The 13,932-nt window shown below is 63.8% G+C and overlaps 1 protein-coding gene and 1 long non-coding RNA gene across 35 annotated transcripts in view; one reads left to right on the top strand and one right to left on the bottom strand.

Moving 5' to 3' along the window:
- The window catches only part of EHMT1 (euchromatic histone lysine methyltransferase 1), a 106,773-nt gene that overhangs the window by 91,686 nt on the left and 1,155 nt on the right, over positions 1-13,932 (top strand). For 25 of the 34 annotated variants that reach the window (XM_081593204.1, XM_081593197.1, XM_081593206.1 and 22 more), the window contains 9 exons: positions 1,316-1,420; positions 6,136-6,290; positions 6,930-7,097; positions 7,192-7,336; positions 7,704-7,781; positions 8,558-8,673; positions 9,728-9,814; positions 10,212-10,290; positions 13,722-13,897. In XM_081593204.1, coding sequence (XP_081449330.1) covers positions 1,316-1,420; positions 6,136-6,290; positions 6,930-7,097; positions 7,192-7,336; positions 7,704-7,781; positions 8,558-8,673; positions 9,728-9,814; positions 10,212-10,290; positions 13,722-13,897 — 1,109 coding nt within the window. Of the gene's footprint in view, positions 1-1,315; positions 1,421-6,135; positions 6,291-6,929; positions 7,098-7,191; positions 7,337-7,703; positions 7,782-8,557; positions 8,674-9,727; positions 9,819-10,211; positions 10,291-13,721; positions 13,898-13,932 lie in introns of all 34 variants that reach the window. The other 9 variants (XR_014082932.1, XR_014082929.1, XR_014082931.1 and 6 more) reach the window with 1 other exon arrangement.
- LOC145546435 (uncharacterized) lies at positions 9,126-13,749 on the bottom strand. The gene is made up of 2 exons (XR_014082946.1): positions 13,574-13,749; positions 9,126-11,402 (listed from the first exon to the last, which is right to left on the bottom strand). It is a non-coding gene; the product is annotated as an uncharacterized LOC145546435 (long non-coding RNA).

Here is a 13,932-nt window from a genome sequence, read left to right as displayed (position 1 = left end):
TGATGCTGCCTCACGGGCCCAGCCCCGGCCTGACCCAACACGAGTCCTCGTGGTGGTCCCGGCCCCGCCTGTCCTCCGAGCCCACCCTCTGCAGGTCTTTGAGACCTGGCCTCTTCTCCCCAGCCCTGTCCGCTTGCTGGCCTGCCCACTGGCTCACTGGCCTCCTGGAGGCCCGCTTGCAGGCACTGCGCTCGAGCGGGGCCCCGGCCTCCACGGGCCGCGCTGCCCTGCGGCTTCTCACCTTCCCTCCCAGCGCTGGCTGTTGTCAGACGGTCCGTCTCTTCCATGTATTTGCTTTGCATCTGCCTATCTGTCCAGCTGCTGTCAGGACCCTGGGGTGTCCTGCAGTGCCCAGCACAGAGCAGGTCCCGTGTACGTCTCCTGACCAGTGAGGGGCTGAGGGAGAAGATGAGGGTGCAAGGAAGGGTCCTCCCAACTCTCAGGGACCCCTTCCCGCCTCCTGGGACCCCGCACATGACTGCGGTTCTGGGGCGACACCTCCCGTCACAGCGCGCCCCGTCTGCTGGCCCCGCCGTGGGCCCTCCCGGACGGACCGCGGTGTGCTTTGTGCCCCTGCGGGCCCCTCCCCGGCTCAGCCTTCCATCTCTCGCCCGGGCAGGCTGGGCTGTGCTGCCCTGCCGTGCCCCCAGTCCTGCAGCAGGCCTGTGGGGACCATCTCACTTCAGTCGTGGAGGCCGAATGCGTCCACTGGAAGACACGGTGACTGGAGCAGGCAGAAAGTTGTGTTGGCAGGGACTGAGCCTCTGGCCCCCAGAGGAGGAATTGGCCACGAAGTCCTTGTTGGCTCAGAGTTGCTCCTGGTTTAAATAAACCCCCAGGACCGCTGAGTGGGGTGGGGCAGGGTAGGGGGCAGCCTGCTGGGCAGGGCCGCGGCCTCGCCGGTGGGCGGGGTCAGCTGAGTGGGCTTCTGCCCCCTGCCCTCCTCATGGCCTCTGCAGCCTCTGATCTGGTGTCTGTGGTTCTTGGCTCGTGCGTGGTCTGTCCTGGGACCACCGGGTGGGCAGGTGTGTCCTGGCCGCTGCTTCCCACCAGCCGGGCTGCTCTGCCCCGGCCCCTTCCGCAGGTGATGCTGTCCGGGGCGCAGGTGTGTTGAGTTGCTGGGCGGCCTGCCTGCGCTCACCAGCGTCCCTGGGCGGTGCTCCAGACCTCGGTTTCCTGTAGCAGGGCGGGGCCTCGGGTTGGGTACCCGACTCCTGCCCCGTCCCCGGGGCCATTTATGAGGTCCTTAGCAACGACTGTGTCTTTCCTCGCACATCCAGCAGCTGTAATACGATTTCTTTTTCTCTGACATTAGGATGATGGTGGCTGGACGCCCATGATCTGGGCCACGGAGTACAAGCACGTGGACCTCGTGAAGCTGCTGCTCTCCAAGGGGTCTGACATCAACATCCGGGACAACGTGAGTCTCCCCTGGCAGGAGGGCCCTGGGGCGGGGGCGGATGCTGGGTGGCTGAAGGCACTTTGTTGATGGGGGCTGCATCCTAGCGCCTGCCCTGACCTCTTCCCGTCAAGTTGCCAGCGTGCGCTGACCCAGTGTGATCTCCTGTGGTTATTTTCTGTGTCGGCCAATAGTTGGGTGTGAACTGAGGGGCACAGGCCCCTGAGACCTGCCTCGGGTGGACTGCGGGCCCAAGGCACACCGCCCCTGGGCCGGGGCGCTGCGGCGCCGGGCTCTCTGGGAACAGCCTTTGGCTAGGTGGTGCTGGGGCTGTTTGGTTGCGGGAGTCTCATCTCGGGAAGGCTTCGGGGTCCCAGGAGCAGTGGGCGGTGGGCTGCCTCCTGGGCGAAGGACAGGGTTCCCGGGACACGGACGGGCTGTACTCTTGGAGCTGTGTCCACCTTTGCAGAGTTACCAAAGCCGTGAGTAGGAAGCTGGCCGCGAGCGCACGGCGTTGATGATGGAGTAAGGCAGGAAGGCACAGCCACCCCTCTGCTCCGAGCCCCGTGTGGAATGTGAAGGCAGGATGGGAGCAGTGGCTGCTTTGCAAGAGGAGCCTCCCCACAGAGACTGGGAGCAGTAGCCCCATCAAGGGCACGGCTGGCTGGGGGCGTCTGCCAGCTCCACAGAGCTGGGCCCCGGGGCCCAAGATACCCCCTTAACTAGAAACACGCGGCACCCCTTACCCGGACGTAACCCGTGCTTCTCAACTAGACATACCAGATACCTGAACCAGTCCTCTTTAACAGACATAACTAGTCCTTCTTAACCAGACATGACCAGCCCCCAAACCGGACATAGCCAGGCTCCCGCCGTCTGTCGCCGAGCGGGCCTCTCTCAGCCTTGCCCCCTGCAGTCCCGCCCCAGTGCTGGCCTTGCTCCCTCGCCGGTGCTGCGTGGAGCCGCCTGCTCACCTGTCCCGGGTGTGGGCCGTGGCCGGGCCCCTGGCGGGACTGCGGCCTTGCTCTCGGGCGCTGCCAGCCTGCAGGTGGGGTTTTTCCCAGTGGCCGCTCCACGCTCGCCCGTTCTTACCGTGCTGGGTCTGTATCTTCTTTTCAAGTCTTTTGCTCCTTTTCTTACTGGATTGTTTATCTTACTCTCAAGTTTGGAGAGTTTTTGTATATTCTAGATAGGAGTCCTTTATCAGATAGTGAGTGGGTTGCCATCTCCTTCTCCGAGGGCTCTTCCCTAGCCAGAGGTGGAACCGACGTCTCTTGCGTCCCCTGCGTTGGCGGCGGGTTCTTCACCACGAGTGCCGCCGGATCGTGTGAGATCCCTGCCCCACCCAGACACTCCGGGCCTCCCGTTGTAGTCTGTAGGCTTAGGTGTTAACTGTCGTGCGTGGACTGAGGTGGGGCTGGGCCCTTTCTTCTCGGCGCGGGGACCTTGCAGTGTCCCCAGCAGTGTGCCGTTTTCCCTCGACGGGCTTTGCCTGGTGGCCACGCCTCGTCTTCTGGGACTGGACCCTGTCCTTGTGCTGGGGCGCGCCCTCTTGACGAATGTTGCTTCAGGGCCCGTGAGGAGAATCTGCCGGTAGCCACTTCCGTTTCTCCCTCCCCAGCTTCGTGCTGTTCCTCTCATGTATTTTACTAAATAAACAACATGATATGGTGCTGTTTGTTCAAACAATGGTGGCTTCTGGGAAAGGCTGTGACGATGAGCCTGGTGTCCGGCTCTCGGAGTCCTCTCCTCCTCAGGCCCGTGTGTCCACTGCCATTTCCTTCTGCATGTCTGAGGTCTGTCAGCATTTCCCGTGTGCTGGGTGGCTTGTGGTGAAATCTCAGCTTTTTAATGCCTGCTGAGTTCTTTCCTTCACTTTTGAAAGATGTTCTTGTGGGTAAAGAGTTGTGAATGACAGTTGGTTTCATTGCTTCCCTGAGCCCTGGCTCCGCGGGGAAGGTCCTGAGCCCTGGCTCCACGCGTCTCCGGGGGGAAGGTCCTGAGCCCTGGCTCTGCGTTTCTCCAGGGGGAAGGTCCTGAGTCCTGGCTCCACGCGTCTCCGGGGGGAAGGTCCTGAGTCCTGGCTGCGTTTCTTCAGGGGGAAGGTCCTGAGTCCTGGCTCCGCACATCTCTGGGGGGGAAGGTCCTGAACCCTGGCTCCGCGCGTCTCCGGGGGGGAAGGTCCTGAGTCCTGGCTCCGCACATCTCTGGGGGGAAGGTCCTGAGCCCTGGCTCCACGCGTCTCCGGGGGGAAGGTCCTGAGCCGTGGCTCCACGCGTCTCCGGGGGGAAGGTCCTGAGCCCTGGCTCTGCGTTTCTCCAGGGGGAAGGTCCTGAGTCCTGGCTCCGCACATCTCTGGGGGGGAAGGTCCTGAACCCTGGCTCCGCGTGTCTCCGGGGGGGAAGGTCCTGAGTCCTGGCTCCGCACATCTCTGGGGGGAAGGTCCTGAGCCCTGGCTCCACGCGTCTCCGGGGGAAGGTCTTGCTGGCAGCCTTGTCTCGGTTTCTCTGTGTCATGTGCCTCTTTACTTTCGGGTTCTTTTAAGATTGTCTCTTCATTACTGGGGTTTGGCGGTCTTACTATAAGGTGCCTGGTGGTATGTGCATGCAAGTGTGCATTCAAGGATCATGGAGCCCCCGGGTCCGTTGTTGGGGTGCTTTACCAACCTGGAAGCTTCCCGCTCACTTATTCCAGAGCCGCCTTTGCCCCACCCCCTTGGGGAGGCTCTGGAGGTTCCACTTGTACCGGGAAGCTGCTCCACCGCTCCCTGGAAGCCCTTGTCATTTGCTGAAATTATTTTTCACTCTGGCCGTCTGCTCCATTGGGCTTATGCTCTGTGTTCTAGCTCCCTGGCCGCCTCCTCTGTGGTGTCTGTTACACTGTTGATTCTGTCCAGTGTACTCTCACCTCATGCATTGTGGCCTTCGGCTCGGAACGTTCTGCAGGGCCTTCTTGGTGTTCTCCAAAGCGTGTCTCTTCTGAACACAGTTGTTCCAGCTTCTCTGACGCCCGAGTTTGCTGGTCTGCCCTGTGTGTCATTTCTGGGTTTGGGTAGTTGGCTTTGCTGCTCATGGTAGGTCTGGCTTCCCGAGTCTGCGTGTCTGGTAAGCTGACACTGGACACTAGACGCAGTGAACTCATCTTGCTGGGAATGTCTTCACCCTCGTTCCCGGTGCAGCCGTGTTATTTGGAAATGGCCCAGTCATGTGGGGTTTTGCTTTCCAAGTTTGTCAGGTGGTCCGAGCAGGTCTCAGCTGAGGCTGGTCATCTCTACCCTGTGGGGCCAGCACTAAGCCTTGTGCACCAGTGTGTCCTCCTGGAGGCCCAGGCTTGGAAGGTGCAGCCCTCCAGAGGCCTCTCAGCCCACAGCCAGCCCTCACCCCCGGCCGCCTTGTCCTGGGGCCACCTGATCTGGAGCCAAGAGGGACAGTGAGCCACTGGCCACCTCGGGGTGCAGCCTTCACTGCCTGATGTCCAGCTCCTCAAAACTGTTCCTACCCGCATTTCCCCCAAGCTGTGGGTGGGGGTAAACCCGTTGTGGCCCCTCTTGCCCCTCCTTCGCTGGATGCTCGTCAGATGTGTGGGCCTGTGTGGGCCTGTCGTGAGGTAGCGGGGGCCGGGTACCTCCCCCGCCCACAGGCCTCGGGGTTGGGACAGGCTCAGACCGAGTTCTGCTAAGGTTGTGGAGCGCTCTGAAGCAGGAGAGGGAAGAGGCCCCTGGGGGGCTGCGTTTCACTGAGGAGCTCACAGGTGTGCGGCAGGTGGAACCTGGGGCAGGGGGCTTCCGAGAGTGATGCCTGGGAGAGGAGCCCTGGACTGACAGCGGGTCGGCCCTTCGCTTTCTCTGTGGACTGGGCGAGGGGGGCAGGCCGGGGGCTGAGCCGGGGGCGGGGCTGAGCTGGGGGAGGGGCCGGCGATGGAGCCGGGGGTGGGGCCGGGGACAGCCGGGGGCGGGGCGGGGCCGGGGGAGGGGCCGGCGATGGAGCCGGGGGTGGGGCCGGGGACAGCCGGGGGCGGGGCGGGGCAGGGCGGGGCCGGGGGAGGGGCCGGCGATGGAGCCGGGGGGTGGGGCCGGGGACTGAGCCGGGGGCGGGGCTGAGCCGGGGGAGGGGCCGGGGACTGAGCCGGGGGCGGGGCTGAGCTGGGGCATGGTGGGGGCCCACTCTGGGCGGGCTCTGCGTGCACGGGGCCGGCGTGCAGCAGATTGGATATTGCGTGGTTCTTGTTTAGACATTGTCTTGACTTTTAGGTTTGCTCCTCATTGTTACCTTATGTTGTTTTTTATTTACCTTTCCTTTTCACATTTTTTAAAACTGGAGTCTTCTAACAAGCTTAACATGGTAGGTTGTATCACGTATATAATCTATATGTGCCAAATCATGTATTTTACATATGGCACATGTTCTTCAAAACTTTTCTTTGCCTCATTTAAAGGTTTTAGTTTTTAATGAAATAAAGTTTTGATTAATCAGATTTGCCTTTTTCAAATCTTATACAAGCATCACTCTATCCTACAGTCATAACTGTGTTTCAAAAGGAACGTAATTTTAAAAAGCAGGTAAACTGGCCCTAGCTGTTGTGTTGTGTATGGTGCAGCCCAATTCGGGTGGGTGTTTCCTGTTTTTAACCTGTTCTGCACTGTGATGATGTACGTTTCAATGGAAAGACAGACTGGAAGGTTGCCTCTGGTGGGTGGCCGCATGGCCCTCGGGCTCACCCCCGTGTCCCCCGTCCAGGAGGAGAACATCTGCCTGCACTGGGCGGCCTTCTCGGGCTGCGTGGACATCGCCGAGATCCTGCTGGCCGCCAGGTGCGACCTGCACGCGGTGAACATCCACGGGGACTCACCCCTGCACATCGCGGCCAGGGAGGACCGCTACGCCTGTGTCGTGTGAGTGGCTCTGGGGCCCTGGGGACTTCCTGCAGCGGACTGGCCTCTGCTGTCAGGCCTGCGTAGCTCGGGAAGATTGCGGTGAAAATCCGCCATCCTGGCAGCTCACTGCTCGGGGCCAGGGGAGCAGCACCCTCGTGAGGGCAGACGGGCCGCTGGGAGCCCCGTTTGCCAGAGCCTTTGTTCCGCTCCAGGTGGAAGCTCAGGGCAGTGTGGCCCCCATCCTCCCCTCATGGGGGCCTGGGACGAGGGGTGCCCCTGCTGCAGGGCCTGTGCCCTCGTGGATGGGGTCCCTGGGGGCGCTGAGCTCTGGTGCCCTGTCTGACCCTCACTGGGTCAGGCCACGGGATCGCCTGCCAGGTGCTGACTGAGCTTGTGGCTGACAGGCGTCACTGTCCTTTCATCTCGAGGGTGCCTTTAAGGGAAAAGCTGAGAAAAGTCGAACGCTGTCCCTAGTTTATGTGCTTTTCCCGGGAAGGACGGTGCTTGTGGGGAGGAGAATGTGTCTGCGTGGTGGCTGGCGGCGCCGGTCTGTAGGCGGACGGCGGGTCCCATTTCCTCGGGCGGGCGTGCTGCGTGCGTCTCGTCGTCGAGTCTCGGACTGAAGGGCTGTGTCCTGTGCCCTTGCTCTCCGCGCAGCCTCTTCCTGTCCCGGGACTCGGACGTCACCCTGAAGAACAAGGAGGGGGAGACGCCCCTGCAGTGCGCCAGCCTCAACTCACAGGTGTGGAGTGCCCTGCAGGTGAGCCAGGCGCTGCGCGATGCGGCCCCTGACAAGCCCGCCCCGGTGGAGAAGACGGTGAGCAGGTGAGGAGTGGCCGGGACCAGCATGGCCGGGCAGCGCTGCCTGCGCGGGAGGTCCCCTGGAGCTGACGCCATCCTCCCCTTCCCACCCCCACAGGGACATCGCTCGGGGTTACGAGCGGATCCCCATCCCCTGCGTCAACGGCGTGGACGGTGAGCCATGCCCCAGCAACTACAAGTACGTGTCTCAGAACTGCGTGACGTCCCCCATGAACATCGACAGGAACATCACCCACCTGCAGGTCGGCGGGGGGCCCTGGCCCGGGCAGTTGCTGGGTGGCGCGAGGCCCGGGCAGTTGCTGGGTGGCGCGAGGCCCGGGCAGTTGCTGGGTGGCGCGAGGCCCGGGCAGTTGCTGGGTGGCGCGAGGCTCGGGCTGCTCTCGGCTCTGCTGGCTCGGCTCTGGCCACTCCCCCAGCGTCTGCCCCGCTTCCCCGCGCTCCTGGGGCCGTGTGCCCAGGCCCCCAGCCCTCCCCCGCTCCCGCAAGCCCCGCATGGGGCCACGTGTCCTCTCCACCTCCTCCCCCGGGGAGGCTGCAGGCCCTGGTGTCCTGAGGAGGGTCCCCGGGGCTGCGGGGCGGGGCGCTGTCTGACGCGGCCCCTCCCCGCAGTACTGCGTGTGCATCGACGACTGCTCCTCCAGCAACTGCATGTGTGGCCAGCTCAGCATGCGCTGCTGGTACGACAAGGTGAGCCCGCGGGCAGGGGGGGCAGGGGCACCGACTGGGGGCCAGGGTGGGGGGCAGGGTGGAGCCCGTGTCCTGGGGGGCGGTGCGCGGGGGCCAGGGCGGCATCCCCAGCCTGGCTGGAGGCAGCTGCGGGGCTGGGAGGGTGCTGCTGAGGCAGGAACCCCCCGACTTTGGTTTGGGGTTCAGAGGTCGTTATTAGGGGCTGGAGCGGGGTGTCCTGGGGTGGGGTGGGCACATAGGCCCTACGTGGAGGCTGCCGGCACAGGGTCATCATTAGGGAAGATGGAACATCAGGGTCACCCAAACAGGAGGCTCAGGCGCTGTGGGTGGGGCTCCTGGTGCCTCCCGGGGCGGGGGGGGTGTCATGCTGACGGGGTGGGACCGGCAAGCCGTGACCGCTCAGAACGGCCTCTGAAGCTGCCAGGGCCCCCAACTCTGCTTGGTGTAGCCCGGGGGCTCACGGGCGTCCAGGGTGTCAGACAGAAACGCGGTGCCTGGTCCCTCCAGGATGGGGGTTTGCAGAGGGGCAGGAGGTGCGGGCAGGCAGTCCAGGCGGGAGGCCACAGGGCAGGCTGCAGGGGCCTCGGGAGGCTGAGCGGATGTGGGGAAGGTGGGCAGGCTGGCCAGTCAGGGACCAGGAACCAGCCACGTGGACTCCTGGCCAGAGGCTTCCCCTGGCCTTCCCTGTCCTCCCGGGTGGAAGCCAACGTTCTGGGAGTAGGTTAGTTTGCAGAGGTCCTGCTGTGGGTCGTGAGCCCTTCTTGTGTCTGCCCCAGGACGGCCGGCTCCTGCCCGAGTTCAACATGGCAGAGCCGCCCCTGTTGTTCGAGTGCAACCATGCCTGCTCCTGCTGGAGGACCTGCCGCAACCGGGTGGTGCAGAACGGCCTCAGGTGAGCCCCCCACAGCACCAGAAGCTCTGTGGTCAAGGGTGAAGGTGGGCTGGGCCCCTAGGCAGCTCACGGGTGTCACATGTGTCCACAGACGGGAGAATGTGTGTTTAGTGTGTGCATGCATGTTCCTTGGAGCCTTGGCCTGTATTTCGGGTCGATGTAAAGGCAGAAGCTGTGTTTCCTACCTGCTCAGATGTGGGTTCAGGTTGCACAGCCTAAAGGCGAGATGCAGGCTTCCCGGGAGCTGCCTGGTCCAAGCTCACGAGTTCGAGTCTGTGTGGGCACTTGGGTCCCCTTGCACTCCACCCTGCGTGTCGTGGAGGTGGTGTCTGGTGTAACACCTGTTGTCACTAGACATGTGTGTGTTTGGTCTGCTGACCACCCAGAGCCAGACGCTGGGGCTGTCGTCATGGAGCTTTTTTCTGTGAAATGCTCGAGAGTTGGAAAGTGTAAGGTCACAAGGGCAGATTTACGTTCTGTGTAAGTTCAGCTGAGCAGTAATTACCTCAGTATTTTGGGGTCTGTTAACAGTAAGTAACTTCGCTGCACGGTGTGAGCAGCCCACACTTCCGTGTCCTTGTGTGTGGCTGGAAGTCTTTGGGGAAGGTACAGACACGCCTGTCTCCCTCGAGGGACCCAGAACACAGATGGCAGGCGGATGCCCTGGCTCTCGGGGCAGGGAGGGGCCCCCACCTGCCCCCAGAGGTCAGCTCAGCCTTGCTGTTGGCACATCGCCCGCACCCAGCTGCGTTCCACTCGGGGCCAGCAGCCCGCTCACCCGCCTGGTTCTTGTCACAGCTGAGGCTCGGCCAGCCTGGTCCCGTGCTGGGAGCTGGGGTCAGGACCCTGCGGCACAGGGCGGGCGGGCAGGGCTGAGGTGCCTCAGCTCCTGAGGGCGTGAAGGACGGTGCCGCGTGGCTGTGGGCCTGGGGGCGGCTCCTTCACCCGGGGCCGAAGCTCTTCAGACACGAAGGCAGTGCTCTCGGCCCTTGATTCCCGAACCTCGCGTGTCACACATGAGCGGAGTGAGCTGGGACGTAGCTGTGTTTTCCAGGGCGAGGCTGCAGCTCTATCGGACGCAGAACATGGGCTGGGGCGTCCGGTCCCTGCAGGACATCCCGCTGGGCACCTTTGTTTGCGAGTAAGTGAGTGCTGCTCTCATCTCCCGGGCCCTGCCCCTGCCGTCATGGGTGGGGGAGCAGCGTGGGGGAGGGGCGCCAGGCGAGCCCACCCGCCCTTGTGGCCCAGACTCGCCAGACGGGGCTGCCCAGGCCGGCTGTGGGGCCCGTGCGGCGGGCGCCCCTGCCCCCGTCTGCTCTCACGCCTGCGCTTCCTCCCCAGCTTGGAGCTCGTTTCAGAAGGTCTGTCAGGGTCTCGTGATGCCAAGGGATGGTCGTCTTGGACCCCTGGTCAGAGGGTTTCTGTGTCGTATTCTGAGGCCCAGGCTCAGTCCTTGTTCAGTCACAACAATCATCATTGCGTGGGGCTCCTTCAGGTCCCCGGGTACCGCGTTCTCACCGCCGCGCCCTGACCCACAGGTACGTCGGGGAGCTCATCTCTGACTCGGAAGCCGACGTTCGGGAAGAAGATTCTTACCTCTTTGATCTTGACAACAAGGTGATGCAGCCCGAGGGGTAGGGCTGGTGCTGGTGGGACTGTGGTGTGGCGGCGCCCACAGGTGGGGTCGCCCTGGCCAACGCTGGCCCTTCTGCTGGGCCCAGGCGTCTGCAGTGGGGTCACCGAGCCTAGAGGTCCTGTGCTTGTCCTGCAAGCCTCCTGAGCAGCTCTGCAGCCTTGAGCCCGCCCTCTCTGCAAAGGTCGAGGCCCCATGCGTGGGGACGAGCGTCCGTGTGCAGTGAAGGTCACGTGAATGACTAGGGTAGGGGGGGTCCTCCGTGTCCCGGCTCCTTCCTAGGGGCTGGTGGGGTCCTTGGAGTCCAGCTTCTCGGCTCTGGGCCCTGGTTTCCAGGGGTTTCTGAGCCAGCGCAGCTGCTCTCCGCCTTGCCCTTGCTCCTGAGTTGCCCCTTGGTTCGTCAAGGCTGACCTGGGAACTCGCTGGAGGTCACAGGTGCTGCCAGCGGGGCCCTCAAGTGCTTGGTCCTCCGCGGCAGCCCGAGCCCCCTCTGTGGGTGAAGCCAGGCGCTCCCACGCCTGCCCGCCGCGGCCGTGTCTTCCCAGCGCCCTGCTGAGCGGACACTGTCCCCTCACCAGTGGATGGTCCCCTCCTGCCCGGGCCACTGTTCCCGCCGTGGATGAAGGAAGCTTCCAGACCCCAGGCTCCCATGGGCTGTGGGTGCTCGGGGCTCTGCTGCACGTTCACCAGGAGTCACGTGGTTGGCAAGAGGTCGTAGTCAGTGCGTTTCTGCATTAGCTGGACTCCTGCTCCTGCAGTCTCGCGTACTTGCTGGAGTAGCACAGAGGGCGGTTTTACTTGGTCGCCGTCACGCCCGGGTTGTACCCGCACACCGCTTACTCGGTGCCTGCTGGCTGCGGTGGTCGCTGACAGTGGCTCACGCGCCCCAGCACGGCCACCGGGCACCGCCCCCACCTGCCGATGGTCTGTCTGTTTCTGGGGTCCCTGTGGTCTGTCTGGCGTCTGGGGTCCCTGTGGTCTGTCTGGCATTTGGGGTCCCTGTGGTCTGTCTGTTTCTGGGGTTCCTGCTGGTCTTCGTCCTGCTTGCCTGTAGCCACCTGTTTCTGACTAGTTCTTGTTCGGGTTCCAAACCTGCCTGAAGAAGGGCATCAGGGTGTAGGCTCCCTCCTCTGGGAGCGCGTGGTCCCATTGCGGGGACCGAGCTGCAGCTGCCCCCTCTGAGTCTAGCTCAGCCTCCCCTGGGGTGAGCCCAGCCCGGCCGTCCGGCACGCGGCACAGCCAGGAACGCCCCGGGTGACCTGGCCTCGGAGCTCAACCCCCTGAGGTTCTCTGTCCACTGCTGCTTGACTGTCGCCAGTCTGTCTCCGCCTCTGCCTCTGCCTCTGCAGACTAGGCTGCTGATTTGAATCTCGCCAGGAAATGGCAGCCCACTCCAGTGTTCTTGCCTGGAGAATCCCAGGGACAGCGGAGCCTGGTGGGCTTCCGTCTATGGGGTCGCACAGAGTCGGACATGACTGAAGTGACTCAGCAGCAGCAGCCCTTGACAGGCGGGCGTGGGGTCACTGTCGGGAGACGGGAGGAGGGCCGCTCTGGGTGCCCCCCTGGCCCCTGACAGAGTGGCCCCTCGGAGGGACCGGCTGCCCTGCAGGCCCTCCACGCTTGCCCTGGGAGGCCTCTTCCTTGCTCCGCCAGCCCTCGTGGCCCTAGCTGTTCGGTCCCATGACATGTTCATTCTGGGCATGTGACAGGCACAGATGCACCCACGACCCCTGCCACTCCAGCTCATGCCTGAGACCCCGAGCACTGACTGTCAGAGTGCCCGCACCCGCTGGGCGCCTGCGTCCCCGAGCGCTGACTTTCAGAGTGCCCCCCCCCCCCCCCGCATCGTCCAAGGCGGCAGGGCACTTTCCGGCCTCCTTGCTATCTGGGTGTTTCCTGGGTCACAACATCTGTCCTTGTGCTGCGGATGTGCTCGTCTGCTTGCTGTTCTGGAACCTTCCAAGCGCCCACCTGCCTGTCCTCTGCCCGCATCACCTGGCGCTGCCCACCCAGCACCTCAGAGTTGTGATGTGGGGGGTCTGAATGGGCACGGGCTCCCTCCCCACGTTTGTGCTTCAGGACCAGGTGTGGTGGGTTTGATCAGAGAGTCTTTGAGAGAGCAACACATTCATCTGAAAGGACGTGTTTTAAAGACCCGGGGATGTTTGTCGTGGGAGGGACGTGTTGGTTCTTGTGGAGGGAATTTACAGGACTGGACGCGCAGTCAGGCCTTCAGGACGGGGGGCCTCCACTCAGTGAGGACGGGCGACCAAACGCCCAGGACGTACCTTGGGGGAAGCGTGGGGGGTGTGTTTGGGCTGGTACTGGGGACTGGTGGACAGAGGAACCCCTGCTCATCCCCAGGGAGTCCTGCGTCCCTGGGGGCCGCCCACGTCCTGCAGGCTCAGGTGGGGCCTGGCTGCCTTGTGTCCTGGTGTGGATGCCGCGTCCGCGGGCCCTCGCTGCTTTGAGGCCAGCCCTGCACCCCTTCCTCCGTCACCTCTTCTGTGGCCCCTTGAGTCTCTCATTTAGCTTAGGAAGCTTGCTTTCTGCAAGGATTCCTGTTTCTCGCCTCTGTGGACAGAGCCACAGGAGAGTGGGGAGAATCGGCACAGTTTCGGCCCCTTCCGGCCCCCCTGGTGGGAGGTCAGAGCCCGCAGACACAGCTGTGCTTGGGGGGGTCCCCTGCCCCTCCTGGGCGCCCCCCCTCCGTGGGAGGTCAGAGCCCGCAGACACAGGGGTGCTTGGAGGGGGCCCCTGCCCCTCCCCCAGGGGCTCAGGCTGGAGGGGGGGCCCTTCCTGGTGCAGGGTTGCTCTTGTGTTCTGGATTCTTTCCAAGGGAAACGTGGCTTTCTCAGGGCTCAGTGGTGAGGCCAGAACTCTTCTCAGGGTCAGGTCAGGCCTGGGTCCTGGCCACTCTCTGCCCACAGGGTCACCACCGCCCTGAAGGCTATTGTTTGCTAAGTCCCCTCAGGAGCGACCCGGCAGCCCCCCGCCCTCTGCTCCTCTGTCTCCGTCCTCCTGTCTGCTCCTCTCCCTCGTGTCCTGTCTGTCCCCCTGTCCGTCTGTCCCTCTGCCCCGTCCATCTGTTCCCCTGTCCGTCTGTCCCCCCGTCCTTCTGTCCCTCTGCCCCCCGTCCCTCTCTCCCTATGTCTCCCCGTCCATGTGTCCCTCTGCCCAGTGCCCCTCGGCCCCAGCTCTAGGGTGGTGTTCCCCCCCCCTCCATCACCGGGTCCCTGAGGGGCTGTGCTGCCTCGTGGTCCTTACGGACTCTGGCCCCTCTCTCGGTGCCCACAGCGCCGTCCACGTGAATCCTGAGTCTGTGCTCGTTTTCACCGAGTGGGAGCCCCTGGAGGGAGGGGCAGAGGGTGGCGCCCGCGCCTGCCCCGGGAGGCTCAGCGAGTGTCTCCCCCAGGACGGAGAGCTGTACTGCATCGACGCGCGTTTCTATGGCAACGTCAGCCGCTTCATCAACCACCACTGCGAGCCCAACCTGGTGCCCGTGCGCGTGTTCATGTCCCACCAGGACCTGCGCTTCCCGCGGATCGCCTTCTTCAGCACCCGCCTGATCGAGGCCGGGGAGCAGCTGGGGTAGGTGCCCCGGGCAGGCGGCGGGCGGCCCCGGG

This window comes from Giraffa tippelskirchi, chromosome 4 (assembly GCF_054371585.1).
Source record: "Giraffa tippelskirchi isolate mGirTip1 chromosome 4, T2T-mGirTip1v1.2.pri, whole genome shotgun sequence".
NCBI lineage: Eukaryota > Metazoa > Chordata > Mammalia > Artiodactyla > Giraffidae > Giraffa > Giraffa tippelskirchi.
The sequence above is the reverse complement of the archived record's forward strand: the minus strand, read 5'-3'. Positions and strand labels throughout refer to the sequence as shown.